Here is a 14146-nt window from a genome sequence, read left to right on the forward strand (position 1 = left end):
AGGTTTTTGGACTCTTTATTCAATTTGCAATTCGTTTTACAACTGGCAATTCAATATGCAATTTTAACATACAATTTGAAAATGTACAATTGGCAATTCAATGTCAGGATTCTGGGGGTTTTGTATTGCTTTGCCCCTTTTCCCTCCTGTCTTTTCCCTTTTTCCTTCTTCCTACAGGTTTGCAGTGAGGGGCGTGATTAGAAGGGCTGATGAGGTACATCACCGTACAGTAACTGAATCAAATTCTCCAGTTTGCCATTCGTTCGAGTCTTTCCGTACAGAACTACTCAAAGTTTTTGACATTCCCATGCAGGACTCAGAAATAAGTAGCCAGTTGCTCACACTAAAACAGGGCTCAGACTCTGTCTCAACATACTCAGTTAAGTTTCGCAGCTAAGAGCAGACGGAATGACGAGGTTCTTATAGGTCCATAGTGGGCTGAACAAGAAATGAAATGAATTAGCAATACGGGAGGACAGCGAATCATTACAACAGTTAATTCGACTGGCCACCTGCTTGAATAGTAGGTTCTGGGAGAGACTCACAGAGAAGCCGGACTCCATTCCAGGTGAGGTCTGAGACCATCCCAGCTTGCAGAGACAACCCATCGACTTCTGCAGTTCCAGAGGCACCAGAGGAGTCCATGCAGCTCGGGAGCACTGTGCTTCGATCAGACGAATTGCGTCGAAGGAGACAAGAGAGGAGATGCTTCTACTATGGCCAGTAGGGACTTTTCAAGAGGCAATGCCCAGCTCAGCCAGAAGGTCAGACTCACTAGTTTATCAGGTGGGACTAGTGAGTCGAACTGGTTTGAACCCATCCATCTATCCATTTTCTATACCCACTTATTCCTTAACCAGGTTCTGCTGGAGCCTATCCCAGCTCTCTTTCAGGTGGAAGGCAGGGGTACACCCTGGACAGGTCTGGTTTGAACCCCTCTAGCATAAAATGAGTGGAACTTTCAGGTACTGTTTATTTTTTTATAAACTGCATTGCATTTAGTGATTTAGTCGTTTCTTGTGGCAGATGGCTGGTCGTTTGTGAAAGAACATTTAGATACCACTAAAGGAACTTCCGACAAAGAAGGAAGTTACTGTACAGGCAGTTGGGACTCACCGAACCTCACCTATAACTCTCCTAGTCTCTGGCAATCATCGTGAACTATTCACCCCTTTTGTTTTAGACACTCCAGTGTTTTTCCCTTTTTTAGGTCAAGTGGCCCTCTCCCTTTTATCATAGGTTTATCTATGACTATAGTAAAGATGCTGACCCATCTCACTTCTACCAAGGTTCCTTTTGTTTGGTCACTGGGGGCAGAAAATGCTTTTGCAAAGTTAAAACAGCTATTCACTTCTGCGCATGTTTTATGCCACCCTAAACAATCCCTTCAGTTTCAGGTGGAGGTGGAGGTGGACTCCTCAGACTTGGGGATTAGTGCAGTCCTGTCGCAGCAATCTCAGGAGGACCAGAAACTACAACCTTGTACTTTTTTCTCACGCCGGTTAACTTTGGCAGAGAAAAATGATATTGTTAACATGAAACTTTTGGCTGTTGTCATGGTATTGCAGGAATGGAGACATCATCTAGAGGGTGCTCTCCATCCATTTATTATCTGAACAGATCACAAGAACTTATACCTCCGCTCTGCCCCAAGTTAAACTCTCACCAGGCACAATGAGTGCTGTTCCTGGGTCAGTTTAATTTCACCTACTGGCCAGGAATATAGAACACCAAGCCTGATGTGCTTTCTCGTCTGTATGAGGATCCAGGAGTCAGCTGAGCAGGAGGAGACTGTTCTTCCCACCAGGTCTGTAAGAATGGCCAGCTGGGACATAGAGATAAAGGTGGAGGAAGCTATGGACCATCAGCAGGTACTGAAACAATGCCCTCCATAGAAGTTGTTTGTGTCCCTTTGCCTTAATCCCGAGGTATTACAGTGGGGACACAACTCCACGTTGGCATGCCATCCAGGGTTTCGACAGACACTTTTCTTCCTGCAGCAGCGGTTCTGGTGGCCGGGAATGACTGCAGATAGGAAGGCGTACGGGTCTATCTGTACTGATTGTGCACATAATAAGGCAACTCACCAGGCTCCTACTAGCTTACTTAATTTCTTACTTCACCACTCCCTATCCCTCACAGACCTTGGTCACACATCTCTGTGGACTTTGTTACTGGACTATCACTACCAGAAGGTAACACTGTCATACTAACCATTGTGAACAGGTTTTCTAAAGTCATTCACTTCATCCCACTACCAAACCCTTCTGCCTTAGAAACTGCAGACTTATTAATCACCCATGTATTCAGTTTTCATGGAATCCCTCAGGACATTGTCTCAAACAGAGGCCCCCAGTTATCTTCTGAGGTCTGAAGAGCATTCTGCACAGTAGTGGGAGCCTGAGTGAGTTTGACCATCTGGATTCCAATGGACAGACAGAACGGGCCAACCAGGATTTAAAGACTGCCCTCAGACGTGTCACGAACTGCCATTCTGCAATTTTAAGTTTCTACTCTGGATAGAGCATACCCACAACTCCCTGGTCAGTTCCACCTCTGACATTAGCTAGGTAGCTAGCTGGTTATAATCTGCTTAACATTACCTGAAAACCTACAGATGGGTTCTACCTGTAAATTAACAGCAGTGCTAATGGTATATCGGCACACAACTTTATATGTAAGTGGTTGCTGCAGGTGTACTATCATGCAGACAGCATAGCTCTATCTGAAACATTAATTTTAATTATTTGGCCTATCTGCTGTCTAACTCACTTTGAGTTGGTGTCCCAGTAGCTGACACAGTCCTATGTGTCGGGAGCTGGAGGAGAAATGTTACAGCTTCTGTTCTGATTGTGAAGAGCTTGTGCAGCCGACTTCAAAGACTCAAAGATTCACTCCTGTTCTCACGGCCTGGGACATGTTGCCAGAATAAGTGGTGTGTGTGTTGAAGGGTTAATGAATAAATCACAGCTGTCCTTTTTCAGCAAACTGTATATGTATATGTGTGTATGTATATTATTATGTAATGATGTGCACACCAGTTTCCTGTTTTCAGCAGAGCATTTTTCAATGAAATTTCAATTGAATGCTGCTGCAGGAGATGTTTCCTTCCTGTTCAAGAAACAATGCATGGTCAGTCACTTTTTGTGATATTTAAAGATCTCAAATGTGGAAATTACAGTCATACCAAAAACTGTACAGTCATATAGTGACTGCTGGAACCGGCCCTTCACTATGCCTATGGTCATTTCGTGTCCTGCTGTGGGCTGAATTGAAATTGTGCTGTGAGCCAGGAGGTGCAGGATCAGGATAAGGTGTTAAAAGATGTAGCTGGCAGGGGTATCCTCTGTCACCCAGTAGGTAACCATCAAACTGACCTATAAAAAGGAGACCATGCAGTGTAACATTTTAATATACATATAGAGATGCATGGATAACAGAACATAGAGAGGTGTATGTTAGCCACTGATTTGCCTGTGATGAGTACTTAGTGCACACTCATGAAAAATGTGTGAGTGCGCACAGATCCAGGCCACTTTGTTTCCAGGTTTGTTATCACATGTGATGCATCACATATCACCTTAAGCACACAGAACAAAAAATCTGCATTAGCTGTGATGGAATTATCTTTCATAATGAATACCAAAGGCCTCTATTTACCTGTACATTAATGCTGTGGAAGGACTTCCTATTGACATAAAGGAATATGGACACAATATGGATATGAGTCCCATCTATGCAGCCGATCACACCTGGAAACCCTAAAATATACAACTGATTTGTGCAAAAAGTGTCAAAGGTACAGGCTGAATGTGCCAAGGAATGAATGTGCCTGAATGTACCTGCAATTTTGTAGAATTCCTCTTTGATAAGACACATGGGTCTGTGATTGGGGAAGACCACAAAACTGTCCAGCAGACGTTTGAGCACAAAGGTCACATTTCTTACTAGGTGACACACAGTTGCTTTTGAAATGTGTTCTGCATCACCGATGTTATAAAGGAAATGCCCACTTGCAGAAACACGATGAGCTACTGAAACTATTTGCTCTGCCTTTGAAGCGTGTCCACAAGAAGTCATATGGGACATGTAAGGGCTGAGGATATCATGAAGACAATGAAGCGAACTGGCAGAAAATGGTATCGCTAATAAAGATATTCTCCAGGAAAAGAAAAGACGTCCAGACGGGGTTTGATTACCCTCTTGAATTCTGCGAAGCAAAAGGGCACGTCATGTCTCCAGCCTCTTCTTCAGTCTGAATGCCAATTGGCTCAGAAACAAATCAGGGTTTATAAAAACTGCCAGCGAGCAGGTTTGGTTCACGGAGTAAGTTACCGCAGTAACTGGCTCAGAGTCGATCTGAACCCGCTTTGTGAAACCGAAAACTCTGAGTATCTCTCATCTCAGGGTTAACAAACTCTGGGTTTTCACTAAACCTGCTTTCTGAAACAGGCCGCTGGATTTGTTGTCTTTATAGTGAAGGATTTCCAGTTATGCTGTAGTGTTGCTTTGGACCTTCTTACCCCTCCTGAATTTTAACTCAGGTTGTATGGTTATGTTACCTAAGATTCTTTTAGTTTATTAATAAATTGTGCTATGTTCCTTTCTGTGTTGTGCATGTCCTGCCTGCATGAAAAGTCTGAAAAGCCTGAGAGAATATGTTTTTTGTTGAATTTTGCACCTGGACACATCTGTCAGCATGGTGGATGAGTGGTTAGCACTGTTGCCTCACAGCAAGCAGATCGTGGGTTCACAATTCGGCCTTTCTATGTGGAGTTTGCATGTTCTCCCTGTGCTTGTGTGGGTTTATTCTGAGTACTCTGGTCTGAGACAGAGTAGAGCACAAGTTGAGACAGAACAATATCAAAGAGGTGTGGAATGATATGAAAATAATGACTGGTTATAAGAAGTCACACTGCTGTGGAAGGAGACTCAAAGTTTGCTAATGAACTTAACCTGTTCTTTAATAGATTTGACACCACCTCTGCTTCTTACTCTGACCCAGTGTCCTCACACACCATCCCTCCTCCCTACACCACCTTAGCTGATGCCTTGGGGTCTCCTCACATCCCTCCACCCAACATCTCTGCCAATGCTGCCTCCCCATTGCCCACTGATGCCATCTCCTCTATCAGCAGCCATACAACATTGAAGTATACCTCACTTCCAATAACTCCTCCCCTGCCCTCATCATCTGACTCCTCATCAACACAATACACAGGCCCAGCCTTTGCCACAGAACAGGTGAGGAAGGAACTAGCTAAACTAAAGGCCAACAAAGCAAAAGGACCAGATGAGATCAGTCCCAGAGTACTTAAGGTGTGTGCTGGACAGCTTGCAGAGGTTTTTCAGAAACTCCTCAACCTCTCTCTGAGGCTCAAAAAGGTGCCTAAGTTATGGAAAACTTCCTGTATTGTCCCATTACCAAAAAGAACCCATCCCAGTACCCTTAGTGACTTCCGACCAGTAGCGCTAACATCACATGTCATGAAAGTGTTTGAGAGACTGGTCCTGCAACACCTGAGGTCCCAAGTGTCTGAATTTCTGGACCCCCTGCAGTTTGCATATCAAGAACACATCGGAGTGGAAGATGCCATCATCTTCTTAATGCACAGAGCATACTCCCATCTGGAGAGGCAGGGCAACACTGTGAGAGTCATGTTTTTTGACTTTTCAAGTGCTTTCAACACTATTCAGCCCCACCTGCTAAGTGCAAAGATGCAGGATATGGAAGTTCCCGCAGATATGGTGGAGTGGATCAAAGACTACCTCACTGGGCGGCCACAGTTTGTTCGCTTAGATGGCTGCATATCTGATGTGGTGATGAGCAGCACCGGTGCACCCCAAGGAACTGTACTGGCACCATTCCTGTTTACACTCTACACCTCAGACTTCCGCTATAACTCAGGAACCTGTCACCTCCAAAAGTTCTCTGATGATTCTTCAATCATTGGATGCATCAATAATGATAACGATGAGGAATACAGACACTTGATAAAAAGCTTTGTTGACTTGGTGTAACAACTGTCTAAAGCTCAATATCAAGAAAACCAGAGAACTGGTGGTGGACTTTAGGAGGAACAGGAAGACCCCAGTCCCTGTCTCCATCCTTGGAGACGAGGTAGAGATTGTGGACTCCTACAAATACCTTGGAGTCCACATTAACAACAAACTGGACTGGTCAAACAATACAGATGTACTCTTCAAGAAAGGACAGAGCAGACTGTTCTTCCTCAGGAGACTATGTTCCTTTGGTGTGTGCAACAAGCTGCTGAAGATGTTCTATCAGTCTGTAGTAGCAAGTGCACTGTTCTTTGCAGTTGTGTGCTGGGGAGGTGGCATCAAGGCTGGTGAGGCCAACAGACTAAACAAGTTGATCAGGAAGACAAAATCTGTTTTTGGACTGGAACTGGACAGTCTGGAGGCTGTGGCAGAGAGGAGGATGGTGGACAAAATAAACTCCATATTGGACAATCCTGCCCACCCACTTCATGAGGAACTGTGGCGAATGGGAAGTTCATTCAGCCACAGACTAATTCCCCCTAAAGCCAAGACTGAGAGATTCAGGAAGACTTTTGTGTCCATGGCCATAAGACTCTATAATTCCACAATATAAACAATAACGCACACACACACAAAAAAAAAACCTGCTGTAACAATTAAATTTCCCCTTGGAGATTAATAAAGTACTCACTCTTCTTCTTCTTCTTCTTCTTCTTCTTTTTCTTCTTCTTCTTCTTCTTCTTCTTCTTCTTCTTGTCAGACATTGATAGGTGGTTATGTGCACCTCATTCTGTAAGCCTTGTCATGCTATTTTGAAAAATCACCCAAGCTACTTTGGTCATATAGTCAGAATGATAATGTTCAACTGTATGAGTCTTTCCCTTTCCGTAACTGCTATAGTATTTGACTATGTTCCTTTCAAAACAAACCTCTCAGGAAATGTGAACTAAAAGCAAAACAACAAAATGCACTTAGGAATCAACTGTGCAGCTATATTTACCTAAGAGTGACACAGACAGTCTAATGCTTTTATGTCCGGCATATACGGACTAATGCATTATGTGGTCTTACAAAAATGTTCTAATTGATTGAGAACTCTGCTGTTCAAGTGTTGACCAGGACCATACAGAGAGAACACATTATACCTTTTTAAAAGGTTTTACATTGGTCCCCTATCTGCATTGATTTTAAAAGTACTATTTTTTAAAGCACTTCATGGGCTTTCACCTGCCTACTTATCTGATATGCTTCCAATATATGGACTAGATCCTCTGCTACTTTTGAGGCTTTTAGTTGTTCCTAAGTGCAGCACAAAACGTTTTTGGTGAAGTAGTGTTTTAGCACTTTGGCTCCAAGGAGCTGAAAGGAGATGAAAATGTTAAATCAGGTTAAAGTTAAATTCAGCCTCTGTAGCCTGGTTTTAAAGTATTTATTTATTTCATTTTGTAGTTTTTTATATTTACATTTATCACATTTAATATTAATTTTGTTCAGTGCATTATCTCAAATTGTTTTAAAAATGTTTCTACTGTTCATCGGTTGATTATCAGTTCGAGGTGCAGCAACTTAATCAAAAAGTGCTGTTTGATTTGATTGATTGACGTAAGAAGAAACTAAAACAGTAAAACAGTTAAATTGTCAAAGCTTCCTGTTTCACAGCTAGATTTTTTGAAAAGGTGTTGGTTAGTTGTGTTTATCTCACAGGTTGGAGTCCATCAGAGTGTACAGGAGACAAAAAGACACTGTTGCATAGCACAATGTCTGCTCATTGTTGATGTTGCAGCACCACCTACTGTCCAAACCAAAAAACTGTCAGCTGAAGTCAAATATCCTCCACCTCTTTTTAATTCACAGGCAGCCATCCATTATAGTTGCAGTGTGTGGATTGCTGTTTCGCTGCATCTACAGCTCAATGAAAGTCAAAAAAACACTGGAGTAAAATATACAACAGCTAAGGATTTTTATTTTAATTTGAAAATTGAAAGGATGCTGTACAGTGAGAGGTTTAGGAGATATTCAGTTGATTAGTTATAAACAACTCAGACACTGGAGTAAACAGCACCCAATAATCACTTTAGCAAATACAAATCATAGCTCATGGTGTTTATTACTTGTACTTGTACTACAAAATTACTTGTAAGATGAGAGTATTAACCTTATCATGCTCTGAAATCAAACACCAAACTGAAAGACACCAGGGTCAAACAAGATTCAAACCTAGAACCTTCATGCCATGAAGGGACAGTGTCAACCACTGCACCACCATGTGGCTGCAACACATTGTTTTATAAAACATACACAAATGTGTACAATTATTCAGTTCACTGCAGCATACAGTCTGATTACATGTATTGCTTTGGTGGTTTACACACTCTGAGTGTGCACTTCAGAGTCACAAGGTTCTATGCTGCTTGCATAAGAGTCAACCATTTGTGCAGCAGTCTTCATCACTGACCCTCTTAGCCTGTGATTCAGTACCATCTGTATCTCCATAGCAGCACTGGCTTGAGCTCGTAGCTCCATGCGCTTGAGCACCGTGTCAGGATCCCACTCTCTGACTTCACAAGACTTTTGGCCAGTCTGTGTCATCACCAGCTCTGAAATTCATTTGTGACCCCCTTTTTGTATGATCATGTGCCTCACCCACTTATATGCAGGTACCTTATTATCTGACATGTATGTGTATGTAGGCTCCAGCAGATTCCCGTGACCCTAAATAGGAATAAGCGGTTTAAATAATGGATGGATGGATGTGTATGTTTGTGATTGGTTGTTTTAACAATTATTGTTTTGCACACATCTTAAGTGTTTTTTTTTTTTTGGTAATATTTTTACATTGATCCTGACAAAGGTTGCAAAAATGCAGAAGTTGGAAATAAAGCTTTTCTAAGAGTTTTTACCTTTTTAGATGTTTTTAGACCTTAGGGGTCTCCTCACCCTTGTAATAGTAACACACGAGGTTATGTATGACCCGAGGAATACTTCCAAGCCCTTTGTATATAAAATCATAACAATCAGAAATATACTCAGGAACAGTCCAGCAGAATCTATATGCACTCTTTTCCAAGACCTACCTGGGAACCCCTTTAGGTGTAGATGAACCTGCTGAGGCATTTTTTGTTCCAGCTGGCACATTTCACACTCCTTGCAAATCTGCTCCCCATCAAAACCAAAGTTTGGCCACCATACATATTTACAGGCTAAAGCCTTTTAATTCTGCCTTGATGCCCAGACTGGATCTCCTTTAACAATGCTCTCTGCATCTCTGAGGTCACAGTGCCCCTGGACCCCATTAAGACACAACCCTGCTCTGTGGACAATTCATTTCTCCATCCATCTATTATCTTTACCTGCTTATTCCTATTTAGGGTCATAGGGAGCCTATCCCAGCTCTCTTTGGGTGAAAGGCAGGGGTCCACCCTGGACAGGTCCCCAGTCCATCACAGGGCCACATAGAGACAAACAACCTCACACACTCACACTCACTCCTATGGGCAATTTAGAGTCACCAATCAACCTGACATACATGTTTTTGGACTGTGGGAGGAAACCAGAGTACCTGGAGAAAACCCACACAAGCACAGGGAGAACATGCAAACTCCACACAGAAAGGCCCCTGCTGGGTTTCAGACCAGGAACCTTCTTGCTGTGAGGCAACCATCTTAACCACTAAATCACTGTGCTGCAGTAAAATAAGTATGAGAAAGTAATTTCTCTATGTAAAACATACCTTCAACTGACCTGTGTGGCATAGAGCAGTGCTCCTTGTAAATGTCCTGCAGGTGGAGAATGAACCAGAGCTGAACTCAACCATCCCTGTGTCATGGCAGTGAGACAGTCCATCAGCATCACTGCGCTCCTCTACCATGCAACTGACTTTGTGGAAGTTACAGTATATGCTGAGAATATGACGATGATGTCAGTAGTAGACGACAGTCACTCACTTAAGTAAAATGTCTTCTGAACAAGAACGGGTGTAATTTACTATTTTTTACTTATTTTGCTGGGTATGCCCTCACGTGATGAGGCTTTAGACTGAATAATGTGCTGTCAGATCCCCGACTGATTAAGTTGTTCCACACTTGAAGACAGGCGTCATCAAGAAGTGCTCATTGTGTTTTGTTATTCACTTTATGTTTAAAAGTCCTTTAGTCCTCACTGAAGTCCGTTCACGTCCTATGCGCAACACTGAAAAAAAGGATATGCTTAAAAGTGTTTACATTTATTTGATCAAATATTTATTTAAAGACACAATTTGTAACTCCGGCGGTTTTTTCTGCCCTCACCCTTTGGACACATGAATGTAGTTACATCTGTGATGGAATTTCTGTTTTCTTTAATCGTACAGGGACGAATAAATTATTGCTCTCCGCCCCAGATGTTTCAAACTCGCCTTCCCGTTCTGCCACGTTTTTGCACTTTTCCAAAGAGAGGGACGACACTGGGAAGTTGTACTGGAACGTGATTGATCCAAAAGCCTGGAAGCCCGCCCTTGGGCCCACCCACGAGTTGGTTGTTCCGCTCCGATAGGTGGAATATGGAGCCAATCACGGTTACTATGGCCCTTGATTGTGTCCCAGTGAGGACACGATTTTTGTTTAGCTCGCATCAATGAGAGCAGACAACATAAAAGAGAGACGAGCACTGACGTTTTTCACGTTGTTGGCATGATTACGGTTGGGTTAGCTTATTAACTTAGTAGTTTATCAGTGGAAAACCAGCATTATCGTATTTACCAAGCCATGGTCCAGAGAAAGAATCCCAAAACCCACTCCAAAAAAGGTCAGTACCATTTTCTTGCTAGATTATCTCATCACGGGACGCGCCTCTGTGTCGTTTGTACGTGCTTCCTTGACATATTCTGCGGTTTAAGGTTGTTTGCCTCGTTGTCGACGACGCATGTGGAGCAGAACAAAACCAAAGACGTTTTCAGAAACACTGACCTATTTTCTTCAATGCGGCTAACATGCCGACACAGTAGGCAGCAGAGCTTCGCTTTCACAATTGATTCGCTAATGTTTCCCACGGGCTTCTTGAGGAAAAAGTGCGTCTAGAAACAGCGTTAACTAGGAGTCAAACTCAAAACTGTATTACAGTTCATGCATTTTACCTATGACGATGTAAAGGGTAGTTGTCATACGTTCGTGTAAATGTCCCACTTTGTGTTTTAATAGACAATTTGCTTTGTCACCAATGAAGTGCTCACTAAATTGGCAGGTTTTTGAATAGAGCCTGGTTCGTTCATCTTGCCGTATCTAGACACGAGCCTGGCGCTGTAATTTAGAGAACTTAAGCCATCCGTATTAGTTAGATGGTTAGCTGTAAACCAAGAGGTGCTCTGGGTGATTACGAGGTGTCTGGTCCAGCGGTAGCATGGACCTGTAATAAAGGACCATAAGACCCGAGTCATAATAAGTGATAGCGGCTAACTGGCTCTTAATAAAATTGTGACATTTACGGATTGCATTAGAGAAATTAAATAAATAAAGCTTGTTAAAAAAGCTTGTTTTAGCTTGAAAATAGGAAAATACATTTTTGCTAAGGAGGTCTAATGTTTGACACATTTTTTTTAATTTCTAGCTTCACTGCTTTACTTGGAACTACAGTACCTATTATCCACAAGTAAAGAGCTCTTGCTTCTTCTCCTGTCTCATTGTATTAAGCTCGTGTACTAATAGACATTCCAGACATCCAGAAATAATTTATGTTTACAGCAGCTCATAGTGACGGAAAGGGTAACAACCCCTAATATTAAATATTTTGATATTTTAATTCCTCCTAAATTAAATCTACTTTACATTAATGTGCATCTCTGATGTGTATTATTGTATGTGCATCCCAGTTGATCACAAACAGCTGTTAGAAATGGACTGTGAACTTGAAACAGATCAAAAACCTTTTGTACAGAGATTGTGAAAAAAGGGCAGTTTGTGAAAGTTCTTGATTTGATTTGATGAGTAAATAATTAAACTCATTGAATTTCATACCATCATTTTTTGTCATCCAATTGTGCTGTATTGAATCAGATCATATCGCATTTGTAGTTGCTGCATGTATCAGATTGCTGAAGGTGTATCGGGATATGTACGTTATGCACCTCACATCAGAAACCTAAGTACATCAGCAATTATAAGTGTGAATGGGATAACTTGCACCATAAGACAGAAATGCATGTCACCTCTACTCTGACCCGATTTCCATATGTATGGGGATGTAAATTAGTCTACATCATCTGGTTTGTGCTTCCAAAGACGGAGGCAGACTGTTCTCATTTGGCAGGAGAGATAAGTGCAGAAAAGCGCATAACTTAGAGACAGATTCATTTCATGCTACAGCATAACTGCAGCTTGAAGCATCCATTGTCAAGTATTTTTCTAATACTCTTGTATGTTCTGGCACTAAAACTGAAACTTGCTGTGTCTAAGTATATCCTTATCACAATATTTATTTTTGATCCTATCTGACACATTTGCTATTAACAAGACATGCAAATTACTGTACACGCAGGAAAAAGGTGCCAAAAAACAACACATCTGACACAAATAACCTGCACACTGTATGTAAGTGGAGTTTAGATTTTGACACAGCCAGATAGCAATTCACAATTATTAATCAGTGACCTTAAGGGTTAATTAATTAAGATTGAACACCCTATCCGTTAAATCAAGTGAATATGGGACATTACTTGGTGTCTCTCAGCTGTGATGCTTGTTTTTTTTTTTTTGTTTGTTTTTTTTTTTGTGGTTATTCCAGCTTTTCAACTAATCATCCAACCATGGAGGTACTCTTTGCAGCTGAAAGTCAGAAACAGTGGCTGCCAGAGTGAAGAGGCTGTGTTGTTTTTCACACAGAGAAAGTGGGACAAAGAAAGGGCAAACACCAGAATTAACATGAGTTTGTCTTTTTGACATGGAGAGTGTTAAAAGCAGCTAAAAGACTCACAGATTCTAATGTTTCTTTTGGCAGCATTAGCGACTTGGCATGGTCATGATTTTATTTTTGTTTTGAATTAATCTTATTTTAATTTGAGAGTAATTCCAGTTAGGCTTGTGACATTTTGTGTCAATTTAGCAGTAATCAGAGCGTTGTACTGGACTCATATTTATTTTAGCTCTCTTTGTGTCTCAGCTTTTAGGCCCAAATACAATAACTTTCTGAGTTTAAAAGTAAAAAGTTACTGGTCATCCAGGCCTTTATGTCAGTTAGACAGGCTTGAAGTCTGGCTAATTAGTTTGTGTTAGCAGGTTTCATAGATAGGTAAAGCTGAGTGTCATCTGCATAGCAGTGGTAATTAATAGAGTGCTTCCTAATAACATTGTCTCTAGGAAGCATGTATAAGGTGAACAGAATCGGTCCTGGCACCGAATCTTGTGGAACTCCATAACTAACTTTTTAGCGCGTAGAAGGTTCATCATGGACATGAACAAATTGGAATCTGTCCGATAAATAAGATTGGAACCATTTTAACGCCTGTTCCTTTGATTCTAGTCACATGCTCCAGTCTCCAGTCAAATGCTGCACTAAGGTTTAGGAGGACAAGTATAGAAACAAGTCCAGTATCTGAGGCTAAGAGAAGATCGTTGGTAACTTTCAACAGTGCTGTTTCTGTACTATGATGTGCTCTAAATCCTGATTGGAAATCTTCAAATAGTTCATTCCTGTGTAAGTGGTCTGATAGCTGCTTAGCAACAGCTTTTTCTAGGATTTTAGAAATAAATGGCAGGTTGGATATTGGTCTATAATTAGCCAAGACTCCTGGATCAAGACTAGGCTTTTTGAGTAAAGGTTTGATTACTGCAGTCTTAAAGGCCTGTGGTACGTAGCCTGATACTAGAGATAAATTTACCAAGTCTAATAAAGATGAGTTCATTAATGGCAGGGTGCCTTTAAGCAGTCTAGTCGGGATGGGGTCCAAGAGACACGTTGATGATTTCGATGAAGCAACTACTGATGTAAATTCAGAGAGATCTATAGGAGAGAAGCAGTCTAAACATAACTGAGGTCCTACAGATGATTCAAGAGCTACTGTAGTAGAAGATTCATTTATTGCAGGTATAGGAAGCATCTGCTGAATCTTATCTCTTATAGTTGTGATTTCATTTGTAAAGAGACAGGATAGATAAAATACTTCTAAATTTGTGGA

The 14146-nt window shown here is 41.5% G+C and overlaps 1 protein-coding gene and 1 pseudogene across 5 annotated transcripts in view; both read left to right on the top strand.

The window, feature by feature from the left end:
- The window catches only part of LOC113143885 (zinc finger protein 208-like), a 905597-nt pseudogene that overhangs the window by 802847 nt on the left and 88604 nt on the right, over window positions 1-14146 (top strand).
- The window catches only part of unm_hu7910 (un-named hu7910), a 51197-nt gene continuing 47626 nt past the window's right edge, over window positions 10576-14146 (top strand). For all 5 annotated transcript variants that reach the window (XM_026329510.1, XM_026329499.1, XM_026329498.1 and 2 more), the window contains exon 1: window positions 10576-10785. In XM_026329510.1, the coding sequence (XP_026185295.1) occupies window positions 10746-10785 (40 nt within the window). In that variant the 5' untranslated portion in view covers window positions 10576-10745. The remainder of the gene's footprint in view (window positions 10786-14146) is intronic.

This window comes from Mastacembelus armatus, unplaced genomic scaffold (assembly GCF_900324485.2).
Source record: "Mastacembelus armatus unplaced genomic scaffold, fMasArm1.2, whole genome shotgun sequence".
Lineage (NCBI taxonomy): Eukaryota > Metazoa > Chordata > Actinopteri > Synbranchiformes > Mastacembelidae > Mastacembelus > Mastacembelus armatus.